We start from the raw sequence: 15,349 nt of genomic DNA, 5'->3' as shown, positions 1-15,349 counted from the left end.
CGAGTATGGGGAATTTCAGACAAACACGAAGGAAAACATAAACCTAAAACAAAAATTAAATCGTGTAGGTGCAGTGATTAAAGCTCAAAACATGGGGTTAAGCTTCAAGGGATCATGAAGAATAAAGTGGTAAATTGTTCAGAATGAAATGGTGGTGTTAACTACCTTGTTAGAAAAATGTTCAGGTGGTGGTTCTGATGAAAATGGGAAGCTCAAGTGAAGGTTTCTCAGTCACTTCTATCAATCTGGTCAGCTTTAGGAAGGTTCACAGAAGGTGTTGGAATGCTTTTGTGGTGTTGAAAATGGCTCAAAGGTTCCAAACAAATACTCTATTTTTGAGGGAGATGAAGTGTTATTATTTTAGGGTTTCAATGGCCGAAAAACTTGTTTATTGAAGGGAGAAGTATGCCGTATTTATAGGGAGCTCGGGGGAGTGATTAGAATGAGGTGTTAGGGTTGAAAACTTTAAAGTGGTGTGAGCCCGAAAATGTGCAAAAAACCAAATTTGTTGACTAAGGGTGGGTCATGTCTACTTTGTAAATCCTCTTCCACCCCTTTGTTATGTAGACATCATGCTTTTGGTGAGACAAATATGGTCCCTACACATGCTGAAGCTTACTTAACTTGTATCAAAATATGAAAATGTTGTGCTTTTTGACTTTTCAGTTTGCTTGCACCCATGCTAACTTACCACTATCATTTGGGCCTTCATTTGGTGTCTCTAAATGCTGTTTCAGCAATTTGGTTCAGATGTAAAGGAATGAGAATGAGTTTGGTGGTTTGGGACATGAAGCGACATGGTTTGGCTGATCTGGCTTGCAACATGCAACATGGTGAGACATGCTTTTTGCATTTGGGCCAATTAAAATTGGCTTGTGCATTTTGAACCAAAATCAAGCCAAATAATCTTTGCCATGACATTAACAAAATGCAAAAAGACTTAGGTCAAAATATGTTATGAGATGAAAATGGTATTGATGAAAAGTGGTGGTCATGACTTGCTTTTAGGCCTGACTAGGCAACCTGGCCTGACTTGGCCAATTCCAATTTTGATGTCCTTAGGTGCTGAATTAGGTTTTGGGTCTTGAAACAAAGTTGGAGAGGAGTTCATTTATGATATTTGGCTTGAATTAGATACTCAAAAGGTTAAAAGATGAAAAAGTTATGGGGTTTGGACCAAATGGTAGGCCAAACTTGCCAAAACATTGCCAAACCAACATGCCCTAAGTTGTATTTTGGAAGTTTCTTTAATTCCAATGCACAATGATGATTTTTTAAAGCCCAAATGAGTAAGTCTTGATAGAAACCAATCATTTATGCTTTGTAAGATGATCATGGGTCATGCTTATGGATGAACCTTTGTGATTTTAAGTTGATGATTCAAAATCCAACCAAGACTTTTACTTGTATTACCAATTATAGATGAAGTCGATGGATATTTGATGAATGAAGGTTGAAATTGTGGAAATTAGGGTTTTGGAAATATGTATTGACTTTGGTCAAGGTTAACCAAAAAGTCAAATGTTGACCCAAATCAAACTTTGGTTAAAATTGATCTCTTGGGTTCCTTGGATAAATGATGAATGTAATGAGATTGGATTGGATGTAAATGGACTAATGGATGATGAGTTGACCAAGTGCAATCTCCATAAAGTAGGGTTTCAAGCAAAAAGGCAAAACATAGAAGCAAAAGGGGGACCAATTAGGGTTTCTTGGACCAAGAGGTTTCTCAAGGGCTAAAGTCATACAAACTAGGGGTTGGATGTGCAGGAGGTGTCATGATGTAATTTCACAAGGTTAAAGACTAACCAATGGTTGAATATTAGGGTTCCCTCAATGGAAAGGCCAAAGCATAAAGCAATAGTCAAATGATAAGTTCTACAAGCCATAAAGGGTCAAAGGATTAAGGTTAAGGTCTATAAATGACCAGATGAACAAGCAAAGCTTCCAGTCAAGGATCACCATCCAATTAGGTTTTTAGAGGTGAATAGGATGACTTATGTAGTCTTAACAAGTTCAAAGAGTTCTTGAAGATGAGAATTAAAGTTTAGGATGGATTGGGCACACCCTAACATGATCAAGAGATCTTGGTGGTTCTCATATATGAACACCATGCCTTAAGCCTACATAGCATGCTCTCTTGTTATGAATGTAAACACAAATGAGATGATGAGATGATGAATGCATGCCTATGCATTATGGACAGGAAAATTGTATAAGAGGTATGATAAATTTGGGGTATGACAATTGGTACCATACTTTTGAGTCGGGGTAGAGATTTATCCTTCTGGCTATCTTTTCTGAGCCTGAAACAATCCATCTTGTGCATGGATTGCACAAGGAATCCTTAAAAGCATCATAGTCACCTTCATCAGAGGTCTCCAACAAATGTTGATAAGTGTCACCAACATTGCTCAAGCCCAACACCATGTTAATATTCGCTTTAGAATATACCACCTTTGTTCATATGACTACCACTTCCATTCTCCTATTTGTTATGTTAACAAGGTTAGCATAAAACTCTTTTAACATTTAGATGTCGTACAAACTAGGGTGCTTGCAAAATTTTGTCCACTTCATATTTTTGATGCATCTTCTAATGTTGCCATGCAAACCGAAGTTTTCTTCCTCCATGTCATACACAAAGCCTCTCTCTGAATGAATGCTTATCCCAACAAAATAACCAGTGTGCCTATTTATTGTGTTATTAATTCTTTTGTAGGTTCCACTACACGCGTCTCTTCATTGGATTCAAACACTTGCTTCTCTAAAGTGTCATGAGTGATACGATTTTCTCTTGGAGGTTCTTCTCTCGTGGATTTTGATCCTCACATTCTTTTCCACTTCTTAACTTGATGACTTTACAAGTATAAATACTCTTGGCTCAAGATGTAGATGCTGGAGTTTCAGTGGATCTAGGAAGTACTCCCATGGTCCTTGAACTAAGCTCAAAAGAAATCTGCCCCACTTGATTCTCCAACTTCTCGGTGCTTACTCCTTGAGCTTGAAACTGTTTTTTTGTCTCTTGAGTGAAGTATTTAAAAAAAATATTTAGTTGGTTGTTCCCTTGATTAGACACAATATAATTTGGTGCAGAAAAACCAGGTGGAACTTGTGGTGCTTGGGGTTCAAGTTGGTTTTGATTGTTGCTCAATGAAAGTTTGAATGGTTACGCCAACATGGTTTGTAAGTGTGATGTAGGTAGAGCTGTCAAAACAGGATGGCTCTGGTGGGCCTCAGGCTTCTTAGGGCTAGGTCAAAAAAGTTTTGATATAATATGGGCTCAAATATTACTACCCAAGTCTGGCCCTGTACAAGCTTCAGGTTTCCTGGCCCTAAACAGACTATTTATTATTATTTTTTTAAATAAAAAAACCCTCATAATATTTATTATAAATACAATAAAAATTATATTATTTTAAATATAGGACTATATTTATTTTTTATATATACTATAATATGTTCTTAAATGTAATGCTTGTCGAAATTGTATAAAATGATATTCAAATATATAAGATAAAAGAAACTAATAGAATATGAGAAAATTGTGAAATAAAATACAAAACAATTGAATTTCGTTATATTAATATATAATATTTGAAAAAGATAAATTTGAGCAAGGTGAGGAAAATTAATGTGTTGTTTTGAAGTGAGACAACACAAATATTAACATAATTTTTAAAATTTATAATTATACGGTCCTAACAGGCTACCTGCGACCAATATGGGCTAGCCCTAATGGGTAGTGGACTTTTTATGGTCAGGCTAAAAAAGCCTAAACAATATGAGCTATAGTTTTAAGGCCTAAGTCTTATGATTTTTTCGAGCTTGGCGGGCCGATCCATTTGGGCTAACCCATTTTGACGGCTCTAGTTGCAGGGGTTGTTATACTTGTTGCTACCATCATTGTTAACATAAATAGGATATGCATAACAATCTTCAAACAAGTGAGCACCTCCATAATAAACACAGGCAACCTCTGATGTGTCAGTCACAACTTTGACAAGTTCAGATGCTGGCACGTCAAGACTGATCATCATGTCTTTCATCATTTGGTGAATCTGAGCCACCTAAGCAACCATGGTTGTTGTCTTAGTAACTTCATGAACTTTAAATGGTTTCTTTTGAGTAGAGACAACAACAGATCTTGTGACAGACCTTTGGTAGGTATTGGTCGTAATGCTTTGAATCAACTTGTATCAATCTTCATATGACTTAGACAACAATGTTCCACCACTAGAAGCATCAAACATATTTCTTGATGAGGAGACCAATCCATTCTAGAATGTTTCTAGTTGGATGCATATTGGTATCCCATGACGAGGACATTATCTAAGCAACTCTTTAAATCTCTCTCAAGCACCAAATGAAGGTTCATCATTTCCTTGTCTAAATGATGTTATCTCATTCCTCATCTTAGCATTTTTGATAGGAGAAAAGTACTTATCCAAACAAAATTCAACTAGAGCATTCCACGTGACTATGAAATTGGACTCTAAGGAATTCAACCATCTTCTGACTCTTTCCCTTATAGAGTAGGGAAATTATCTCAACCTAAAGACATCATCTGTAATGCCAAGAATCTTGAAATTACTTGCCACTTTCAGAAATTGCCTCAAATACAAATGTGAATATTTTGGTTAATAATGAAGAAAAATGATTATTGAGGTATTTTAATTGTAAATCTTGATTATTTAAAAAAAAATTCATCAAAAATATAAATTTTATAATAGTCACTTGAAAAATTAGGAATTAGGAAGAACCCAATCAAGGACCATTATGTGCCATTTTATTTATTTATTTATTTACTATCATTTCATTGATTTTTCAATATTTCAAATCCTTACACTTTAGATGCTACTATAGTATACTACAACTCTTTACACATTTTCTGCCCTTGCATCTACTATCTCACTCTCTTGTCTCTGTTAGTAATAAAAGTAAAACTTTTCAGTTTTTGAAACAACACACTCATTGAGATTCCCGATTCAACTCTTTTTCCCAAAAGTCCAAACACAATACCAACGTCAACAATAATAAATAATTCTCACATTTCACGGAGTTACTGTTACACAACCAAACACTCTTGCCAAACTCTCATACTATGTCAGAAACACACATCATCATCATCATCCCCAACACCAACATTGTCCTGCTTCTTCTTCTTCATCTCTTCACTTTCACTTCCCGGTGAGATTTTCACAACACATTCTTCTCTTGCTCTAAACCTTACTTTTCGGTGTATTTCATGTTTTTTTAATGTTGCTATGTTTTTATGCGACAATGGGTTGTTTTATTGAGTGTTGAAATATAACACAGTTCTTTCATTATTGATAAAAATCTAAACTTTATATATTTTTTTTCAAAAAGGTGACTTTTTTTTATGAAAACCCATTTATCAAATGTACTATTGTGCATGAATTTGCAAATTGTTTTGCTTTTTTGTTGATGTGAAGATGAAGGGTCACTCTTAGATTGATGTGTAAAGGTTAAAAATTTGAACTTTATCATGGAGTTATCAACAAACACTAAACCTGTGAAACCCAGCTCAAATATATCAGAAATGGTTTACAAACTTGCCAAAGTTTGTAAATTGAAGTCTATTGGGGTTTTCACTTCTGAAATCCCTAATCTTGAACATTTGCACAAACCGGTTGAAGTTCATCCTCACTGTATTGTTGAAGTGAAAACCAAAGAGGATTCTTCTGGTGATTTGGTGATGTTGAATAAGATATTTGATTCTGTTTTAGATTTGAAGTTTGCATATCTTGAGCTTCAACAAGCTCATATTCCTTATGATCCGAAAAAGATTGTTGCTGCTGATGATGTTGTTGTGGCTGAGATTGGGAAGCTTTGCAAGTTTAAGAGTGAGTATAAGGAGAAGCAGTCTAAGAAAGCGATTATCAATGCTGAACTTTATGATCTTTTTATGAAAGAAATTGTGGCAAAAGAGGCTTTTTTAGGGAAGCTTAAGTCTCGAAAAAGTGCGAAAGATTTTAAGCTTCTTCGGTTGCGGCAAGAGCGTGACAATTTGGAAATAGGGAACAAGAATCTGAATGAGAAGATCAAACAGATTAGGTTAGAGCATAGGAAAAATTCAAGTGTGTTGAGTGTTGCTAAGTTTCAAGATGTCTTCAAGGCTGCTTCGAAATCTATTCATGATTTCGCGAAACCTTTGATTAGTTTGATGAAAGCTTCGGGTTGGGATCTTGATATGGCAACAAAGTCGATTGCGAACAATGCTGTATATTCGAGAAAATGCGACAAGAAATATGCTTTTGAGGCCTACATTGGACGGAGAATGTTTCATGGTATTGCGTTAACTTCCTATGATGTGAGTGATGTTATGAAGTTTGATGACCCGTACGATGCGCTAATGGAGAATCCAGAGTCAGACTTCGCTAGATTTTGCCGAGCGAAATATCTTCTAGTTGTCCATCCTGAAATGGAAGAGTCTTTCTTTGGAAATTCGGATTACCGCGAATTCATATCGAGCGGCAAGCATCCAAGAACAGAATTCTATCAGTTATTTGCAAGAATGGCAAAATGGATTTGGGTTTTACTCGGATCTGCAGTCACAATAGATCCTAATGCAACCATGTTTTCTGTGAGCAAAGGCAGCATCTTTTCAAGTTCATACATGGAATCTGTTGGGAAAGAAAACGAGTTCGCAAGTCCTTCCGATGAAGAACAACTCGCAACCTATAAAGTTCAGTTTATGATCATGCCAGGGTTTAAAATTGGACCGATGATCGTGAAGTCTCGAGTCTATGCTTCGCAAGACCGTTCAAGCTAAATGGTCACCACTTTAACCGGTATTTCGGCTTACCGAACAACCTAATTTTGTGCTTGAATACTTTTGATGTTACCTTAGTTAGTCAAGATAACAATGATTTCTAGGATATGCTAGAACTTTGAATCATCATCACTATATGTGTAATCTTAAGACATGAATACCTTATATATCTTTCTATGATGATTTCATTTTAATGTATATTTCAGAACGTCCATGACTAAACTCTTGATTTATAAAATGTTTCTTACAACCACATGAAATTGAAAACTTTTGTAAAAATAAAAGAATGATTAGTATCTATTTATGTTGAGTTGTTCTTACTCCATAAGCTTGTAACTTTCTTCATTATCTGAAGAAAACAAGTCCTTGCAAAGCTCACCATAAAATCTACAAACTAAATCAATGAAGACAGGACACTTGAGATTCTTCCAGCAATATAGAAGTTCTTCAACATCCATCAAGTCCTTAGTCTTCCCTTCTTCCACAATCATCTCTGCCAAATAGTTCTCGAAGCTCCTGCACGCATCTTCCACTTCTTCGCTCGAAGCTTCACTTTTGGAGCCTTCTCTTTTGTTTGCCCTTACGCAAGCCGGTGTAAGTGGTGATGGAAAGATCGGTGTTTCGTGCACGTTGGAAGGAGACTTGAAGCTTTGCAACTTGTCGAAATCATTGGATTTCTTCGGGGAACGGAATGCGGATAACAAAGAGGACATTGGTTTTGATGGAGAAGAGGGTTTTTGTGGTTTAGATTTTTTGAGAACTCTTATAAATACAAGTTTCTTGGGTTTGAGTTTGAAGAAAAGTATTAGCTTTTTGCATGGTTTGAGAAACTTGGATTTAAAGATACTCAATGCTTTCACTTTCATCTCTAATAAGTAAAGGAGAGTGATGTTGAAGAAAGTTTAGTAGTGCTTTTGTAGGATGGTGGTGGATTTGTTGCTTGTACAAGAGTGGTGGATGTTTGTTAGGACCAAAGTTGTTGTAGAGAGAGAGAAAGAATGTGAAAAAATGAATCCGTCTGATCAAGGTCAAACGACTGAAACCAAGTTATGTTTTAAAGTTGATTTGTTAGAGTTTAAATACACAGTCGTCTGACGAAGATCGAACAAGTAAACCTAGGCGGATCAGGATTTTTCTTATAGTGCGAAATCTAGTCGAGGGAGAGAGAAGGAGAGAGAGAGAGATAGTGATGTTAGTTAGAGAGGGGGAAGTATGATGATGATATGTGAGTTAGAGAAGAAGTGAGGTATTTAAGAAGTTGTGTTAGTTGTGTAGGAATATAAGTTGGTGAGTGAGTGTGGGTTTCACGTTTATGAGTGATGGAATTGGAATGGAAATGGCATGGCAATAAAATGGATACATTTCAACACATTGCACGCGTTATGAGATCCAGTCCTATCTTGAGCTGTAATTTGACTATTTTTTATTTTAAAAAAGCATTTTAAGAAAAAGTGATTATTTTAACATTGACAATGTTTGAATGAAAATATGAGTTTGACATTTGTTTATAAATGAATGACAAATTTTAACATATAAGTTGATTTTTGTATAAATGAGTTAAATCAAATTCTAATTTAAGATACGTTGAGTTATGTACTATTAGAATCCCGTTATCAAATTACTCATTATTTATGTTTATGCTCCAAAAATTCAATCCTTTTTAGGGAGGGGGTAGAAATGAATTAAGTCAAAATTTAGATTCGTCGATCTCTATATTTCTTTTACTAATCCGATTTTGAGATCAATTTTGACATCAAATGATTTCGATCTATGTTTGTCTAATCACAATTGTGAGAATCATACTGTGATCCTTATTAAACATCAATAAGAATATGTTTAACTTTTATATCAATAATTGATCATTTAGGTGAGACATTATTAGTGGAGTTGGTGAACTTCGGTTTTGTTTTAAGTATTGTCTTTTTCTGATTATTTTTTTCCATGGACACACAAATATAATATTTCATAGCATGTATGAGACAAGTAAAACTATTTTCTTATAAACAGAACTGCGGAAAAGAATAATTAGCTTTTTTTTTTTGTTGAACACAGGTAAGAATAATTAATGATTAAATTGTATAAATGGGAAAACTTTCATATTAGGCTTAAAATCTGAATGTGTGTTCCATTCTTTAGGTTTAAAACAGTAAAGTAGAAAAAAGAGTTCAGAGATAAAGGAAAACACACATTGAACTTATTCAACTTATTCTAGTCTTCTCTTCTAATTTTCCACTATCAACCAAAATTTTAACACATGCTAACCATAATCCATTAAAGAGAAAAAAGTGCTTCATAATCGATTATATATGCATCATAATCGTCTGGTGCTTTAATTAAAAATGTTTTTGTCTTTTTCAAAGAGTTTTTTTTATAAGAGTTTGAAAAATATAAAGTTTGAAAATAGTTTGTATGTGTGTATTTTAGCACTAAGATAGCTACGCACTATATTATAATATGATCATAAATAAAGTAAATAACTTAAGTTTTGAATTAGAGACATGTTTTAAGAATTATGTTCTTTTGTTAATGATATTCATAATATTTGATCTTTATTGAATCAATCATAAAAAAATGTCATGCTTTTGATCCAGGTCCATTTTTTAACGATGTTCATAATGTTTGAATTTGTTGATGACAAAATATCTCACAAAGGTTACTCAATAAGAAGATAGGAGAAGAATAAGACATTGAATTTTATCTCCCCTTAAAAAAAATAGCAATGATACCCTCCCTTTAAATATACTTCTCCTGAAAAGAGAGAAATAAATAGATTATCAAATATAAGCACGTTTAAAAAAAAGGCATACAACCACCTTTCTCCCCCCGGTGGACGCCATCAACTTTGAGAACAATTATTGAGCAAAAGTCTTTGTTGGCTTTAAACTTAGAATTAAAGTTGGGCTTATGTAAATATTTAGATCATTTTTCCCTATTTTCTTATACTTAGATTTAGATTAAATGAGAACTTGCACTAGCTTGTTAGCCCACTTAACAAGAAGAATTAGTAGTAAAAGATAAAAAATTAAGATGTAGAAATTTAGTTAGTTCAGGAAGGATACCAAATTATAGTTGTTCAAACTATTAGGACGAATGAAACTTGGTAAAGGAGATTTTCAATCATACTTTAATTCTTACTCCTTTTTGAGATATCCTATATGACATTGTTAAGAAAATGCTTTTTTTAGGTTGTCCATTCTTTGCATAGATTTTATTGTGGCTATTCTTCTTCCTTATCTACATCTTTATCTTTTAAGTTAATTTTCTCCATAATACATCTACAATAAAAAACTTCTATCTCTACCATAGTTATGAGGTTAGTTTCATCAAAGGTAACATGTACAAATTCTTCGATATTCATGGTCCTTTAGTTAGAAATTTGAAAAGCTTTATTATAACTAGAAATAGTTTGTTTGTTTTTTAGATATTAGGACCCTTAAGTCGCGATTAAAATAAATAGTGGAAAATAAAATTTTCCCTTAAGTCAATCCTTACAAATGAGCACGATCAATGATAGAATTGTTACATCTATTACGATTAAACATTAATGTAAAATTAGGAACAATCATGAGCGTTGAACGAACAATAATACCCATACTTAGTCTATACAAAGAGGATGCCTTCAATTATAATACTAACTATTATGAATGAAGACTTTAAGAGAGAGAAATGCAGATAGGGTTCACACACTGAATTTGGTCAAGTAACAAATAATTCAACACAAGGTTTATATTTATATAAGTGCTTGTGAGGGTTGTAAGTTGAACAAGCCCACTAAGCACACCTTACATGTGTGTTGTATTTAACTTAAGAGCATTGTATCTTTTAGTGTTTTGTATTTTACTTAAGTACGCTGCATCTTACTGTGTTCCTTACTTCACTTAAGTATATCGTATCTTATGATGTTCCCATATTGCACTTAAGTATATCATACCTTATGGTGTATCACGTTTCTCTAATTAACAATAGTGCATTGTAAGACCACACAACCAAATAAACTTCACTTATTTATTTTCTTCCCATCAACATGTCCTTATGTGTGTGGTATTGTAGGTTCTCACGATGTTGACAATTATATCAAATAACACATATAATATAATAAACAATGAGTGGTATCTAGTAATACATCAATACTATCAAAGTCACAAAAATGGCATGTAATATAACAAGACTTTTTCATGATAATATTTACGTGTATACTTACCATTTTTCCTCATGTCTATATTGAACACAAGACACATATCATGTCACCCTTGTTCAGTTCAACATTTGACGCTTATATATTTATCTTTTTATGCAGGATGAGAAAATTTCATTTAGGTCACTCATGTCCCTTAGAATGATTTTTGAAGTATCCATCAACCATTTTTATGGTCATCCTACTATGGATAACATTTGATCAGTAATAAAGTATTTGACTTCATATCTAGGGTCCATAATGATTTTAGGTTGAAGGGTGACATACATGATTATCACCTTGAGAATAACTTATGACACTTGCATACACTACTACAAAAAACACATGTAACCTCAGGCGCGATGTTGATTTAACCTCGGTTACAGAGGCGAGGTAACGAAGAGCGTAATGAAAAGTCGTCATTTCATCCTTCGATTTTAGAATAACCGATGGGATAGTTGAATGGTTATTGGTTCGATCCTTGACAATAACTTTTTTATATTTTCAAAACTAGCACCATATACTTCTCAATTTATTAACAAAACCGAGGAAAAATATATATTTATATTTTAAAATACTCATTACATTGTTTACACCAAATATTAATAAATTAATTTGTTTACAAACTACATTATTTACACAAAATATTAGATTGCTTACACAAAATATTAAAGTAAAAATGTTGAATCAGATTCATCGTCATCACTGTCGGTGAAGAACAAATGATGGATATCTTGGGAAAGAGCAAATGTTGAGGATCCCTGTTCATTGATCTTGAGGAAGATCAAATGTTTGATATAAAACAAAACAAAAATATTAGATAAATAAAATAAATATTCGATTATATGATAATTTAAGAACACAAACCTTAAACCCGAACAATTTTCTGCTATTGCAATTCATCATAGAGAAAATTTTCCAAATAAAATAAACGTGTTTTTAGGTTTCAAAGTTTTCATGTAAAATGTTTCATTATCAAATTTTAATACTCATAATGCTTTTATAATGAGCGTTTTAGATTTCACACGGATCACTAATGAAATTGTGTTAAGCGTTGATATTCATTAAATGGACATCACAAATTTGTTTAAGGATGATGAAGAAACTGAATAAACACAATTATATTTTACCTCAGTTATTATTCAAAACAGAGGTAAAATTTGTTTCTTTTTAGATAATAATACAATAAAATATGTTTCATCCCAAGCGCCACATACCTCTCGGTTTCTGTAAAAAATCGAGGGAAAATGTTTTTTTTTAATTACATTATTTACACAGAATATTAAAATAAATAGTTTAAACAAATTCAAATTTTGATAATGAATTCTTGGAGAACAACAATTTTTTTCAAATTTCTGATAAGTTATCTGTTCCTACCAAGAGTTTTTTTCCTGTACTTGCAATCCATCACAGAGAGAATTCATTATCTTGAGCAAATATTTTCATGACAAATGTTTTCACATGAAAGAGAATAAGATGATTGTGTTTAGGAATAATTTTCTCAATGTTGTCAACCGAGGAAAGCAATAAATTTCTCAATATTTTTTTTAATTGACAACATATGAAGGTTATTCCAAAATGCAACAACATCAACACCATTATATTTGGATGGATTGCAAGAGCATAAAACATGTTTTGTTTAAGATAGAAGAATATTGAAGATTTTTTCTGTCTTGAAATCCATCCCAAAGAATGATGTGTACAATTTTGGAGCGGCTACGTATAAGTTAGGTTTAGGGTAAAATATGATTACGAGTGCTTTTATAGTAAAATTTAATAATCTAATCCTTCTGTTATTAAATATAACCGAAATAATATATCATTAATTTAAAAATAAAAAATAAAATAAAAATAAAAAACACAATTTTTAAAGAAATAAAAACATAAATAGATATTGTTGGGATTCGAAACATGTTCTGAATTATTTTTTCCCTCAGTATTATTTGAAACCGAGGGAATATGTGATATTTATTAAAAAATAAAATAAAACATGGTGCGCCTTGACATTTTACCTCTGTTTTTGGTTAGATGAGGTGAAAGCTTTGTTATGAAATGTATTATTTATAGTAGTGATAAAATTCTATGTAGTATTTTTATGGTGGATTAATTTAGTTTAAATATTACTCATAATATGTTACTATGTGAATACTTGATAACTCCTTATACATGATTTGTGAGATGTGATCATTAGTGTATGCACATAATAGTATTAATGCTTTAATGTTATCCCATTTCACAATAAAGTTTGACTACAAATACTTTAATAGTGTCCTTATGTTTATCGATGTCTCACGATTAAGTCACACTTAATGCTTTACCAAACATACTAGTTATTCTAGGAACTTAATTGCTTTAAAAAACAAATATAATAAACAATTTTTTTTATATTATTATTATTAGATAACTCGATATAAGTACCAAGTTATAATAAAATTATTGATCTCTAAGACTTACACCAACCATTATAACCCTTATATATAGAAGAATGGAACACTACTATATTATATTTTTCATATATTTGACTGATGGAAAATAAATTGTGTTATAAAATTTCAACAAGCAAAACAACTCAAAGATAGGATTAAGACTCTTACCAACAATACCATAACCAACAAATTCACCTTTGTTGTTGTCATCATAAGAGACATAACCTCATTTTTTAAGGATTAAAATATAAAAAGTTGTTTTTGTCTCCTTTTATGTGCTTTGAACCATCATTGTTGAAATGTCATTTTGAGTTCGAGATTGAAAAACATATATGCATCACAATTTGAAGTCTTGACCTTTGGCACCTAAATCATTTTGTGACTTTTAAAGTTAGTATAAAACATGTTTATTTTTGAAATTTATTTCTTTGTGACCTTTGTTTAATGATCTTTTCTTATATTACAATAAGAAGTGTGACCATATTTATCCCAATAAAAACATATATGCATATTATGATTAAAGATTCTATTTGGGCAACACAACTTTTTAAAATATTTAATATTAGTTTTAGGTTGATAGCCCCAAACAACTTTATTTTAAGTCCATCTTTGATAATCTAAAATGATGTTCAAGTTAAATCACCTCATTGATAAATTTACCAAGTATGTTTAAGTCTTGAAATTCATTTTTTAAGACTTTGCATTTTTGACCCTTGATAGATTTTTCTTGAATTTTTTTAGAAAAGTAGAAGGATCGTCTTTACTTAAGAAAGTTTGTTTTTCTTTAAAAAAATTATATTTCCTTGATTAGAGTTTCATTTTCAATTTCAAGAGATAAAATAGTCTTCTTGGAGATGGAAACAACATTTCTTAATTTACTTGATTTATCACATAACTCTTTAAAGCATAAAGAACCTCATAATACATAAATTAAGTTTCAAATTTGTTACTCCATTTTCTTCGTGGTTTTCCATAGGACATATGTTGGTCTCTTCATCTTTTTTCAGTTTCATCAAATTAGTCTAGGATGTTGTCATCCCACAAAATATAAGCTCTTTATGATTCTTTTTGTGGTCACGTGTGTTTCAAATTTCCTTCGACTTTGCAAACATTTTGACTTTATGTGACTCTTTTTGCCACACTAGAAGCATGTTGGATTGAAATATGATACTTCCTTACTTTTCTTTTGAAATTTTGGAGATTTCTTTTTGTGACTTAGAATTTTTTTGAATTTATGAACTAGACGATCCATGTCACCATCACTTCCATTTTTCCATTTTCACCTTATGACTTGTCGTCTTTGACATCTATAGATTTTAGTACAAGTCCCTTATTTTTCTTATCATCTTCTTCACTTTCACCAAGACGATGTTGAATTATAATTCTTTATGTCAAAACATGATGCTCGATAGGAACAAGGAAGTGTCGAGCCACCTAGTGTGTTAAGTTATGTTAGTGTGTCGAAGTGTCGAAACATGTTGCTTCACACAAGATTTTGACTTAGGTCTATTTTAGTAGTGTTAGTTATTTTGGACTTTTATAGTTTTGGACTTTGGCTTGAGGTCCAACTTAACCTAAATCTATAAATAGAGGGAGTAACCCTTATTTTTGTAATAAAGTGAATAGAGTATTTATAACATTGTAATTCATAGTATTTTGCAGTTGCAAAGTGAATAAGAAGTTTTCTATAGTTTGTGGGCAGAGAGAAACTCTCTAGAATTTAATTCTTCTTCTCCTTCATCGTTCTTTACTTTCTTTCTTTCTCCATTGTTCTTCTTTTCATTGCTATTGTGTGGGTGATAAAAATCTTGTTCATCAAGATTGATTGAAATTCTCCATAGATTTTGGTGGATTTCCAACATCTGGTATCAAAAGCTCCGGTTTAATCGATTCGTGGGAAGAAAATCACGATGACAACGAATCAACCAAATAGGCATTTTCCAGCAAATCTTA

At 32.3% G+C, this 15,349-nt stretch overlaps 2 protein-coding genes and 1 non-coding gene across 3 annotated transcripts; 2 read left to right on the top strand and 1 right to left on the bottom strand.

Moving 5' to 3' along the window:
• Window positions 1–4,311: 4,311 nt before the first annotated feature.
• LOC127124829 (small nucleolar RNA R71) lies at window positions 4,312–4,418 on the top strand. Its single transcript, XR_007804305.1, has one exon. It is a non-coding gene; the product is annotated as a small nucleolar RNA R71 (small nucleolar RNA).
• A 955-nt stretch (window positions 4,419–5,373) lies between these two features.
• On the bottom strand, window positions 5,374–8,093 carry LOC127118447 (transcription repressor OFP17). The gene has a single exon (XM_051048654.1). It carries the CDS (start codon window positions 7,660–7,662, stop codon window positions 7,114–7,116), a length of 549 nt encoding a protein of 182 aa, XP_050904611.1. The 5' UTR covers window positions 7,663–8,093; the 3' UTR covers window positions 5,374–7,113.
• LOC127122208 (protein GRAVITROPIC IN THE LIGHT 1) lies at window positions 5,510–6,796 on the top strand. Its single transcript, XM_051052585.1, has one exon. It carries the CDS (start codon window positions 5,510–5,512, stop codon window positions 6,794–6,796), a length of 1,287 nt encoding a protein of 428 aa, XP_050908542.1.
• Window positions 8,094–15,349: the final 7,256 nt, after the last annotated feature.

Source organism: Lathyrus oleraceus, chromosome 2, assembly GCF_024323335.1.
Source record: "Lathyrus oleraceus cultivar Zhongwan6 chromosome 2, CAAS_Psat_ZW6_1.0, whole genome shotgun sequence".
Lineage (NCBI taxonomy): Eukaryota > Viridiplantae > Streptophyta > Magnoliopsida > Fabales > Fabaceae > Lathyrus > Lathyrus oleraceus.
This window is presented reverse-complemented; position numbering and strand designations above follow the sequence as displayed.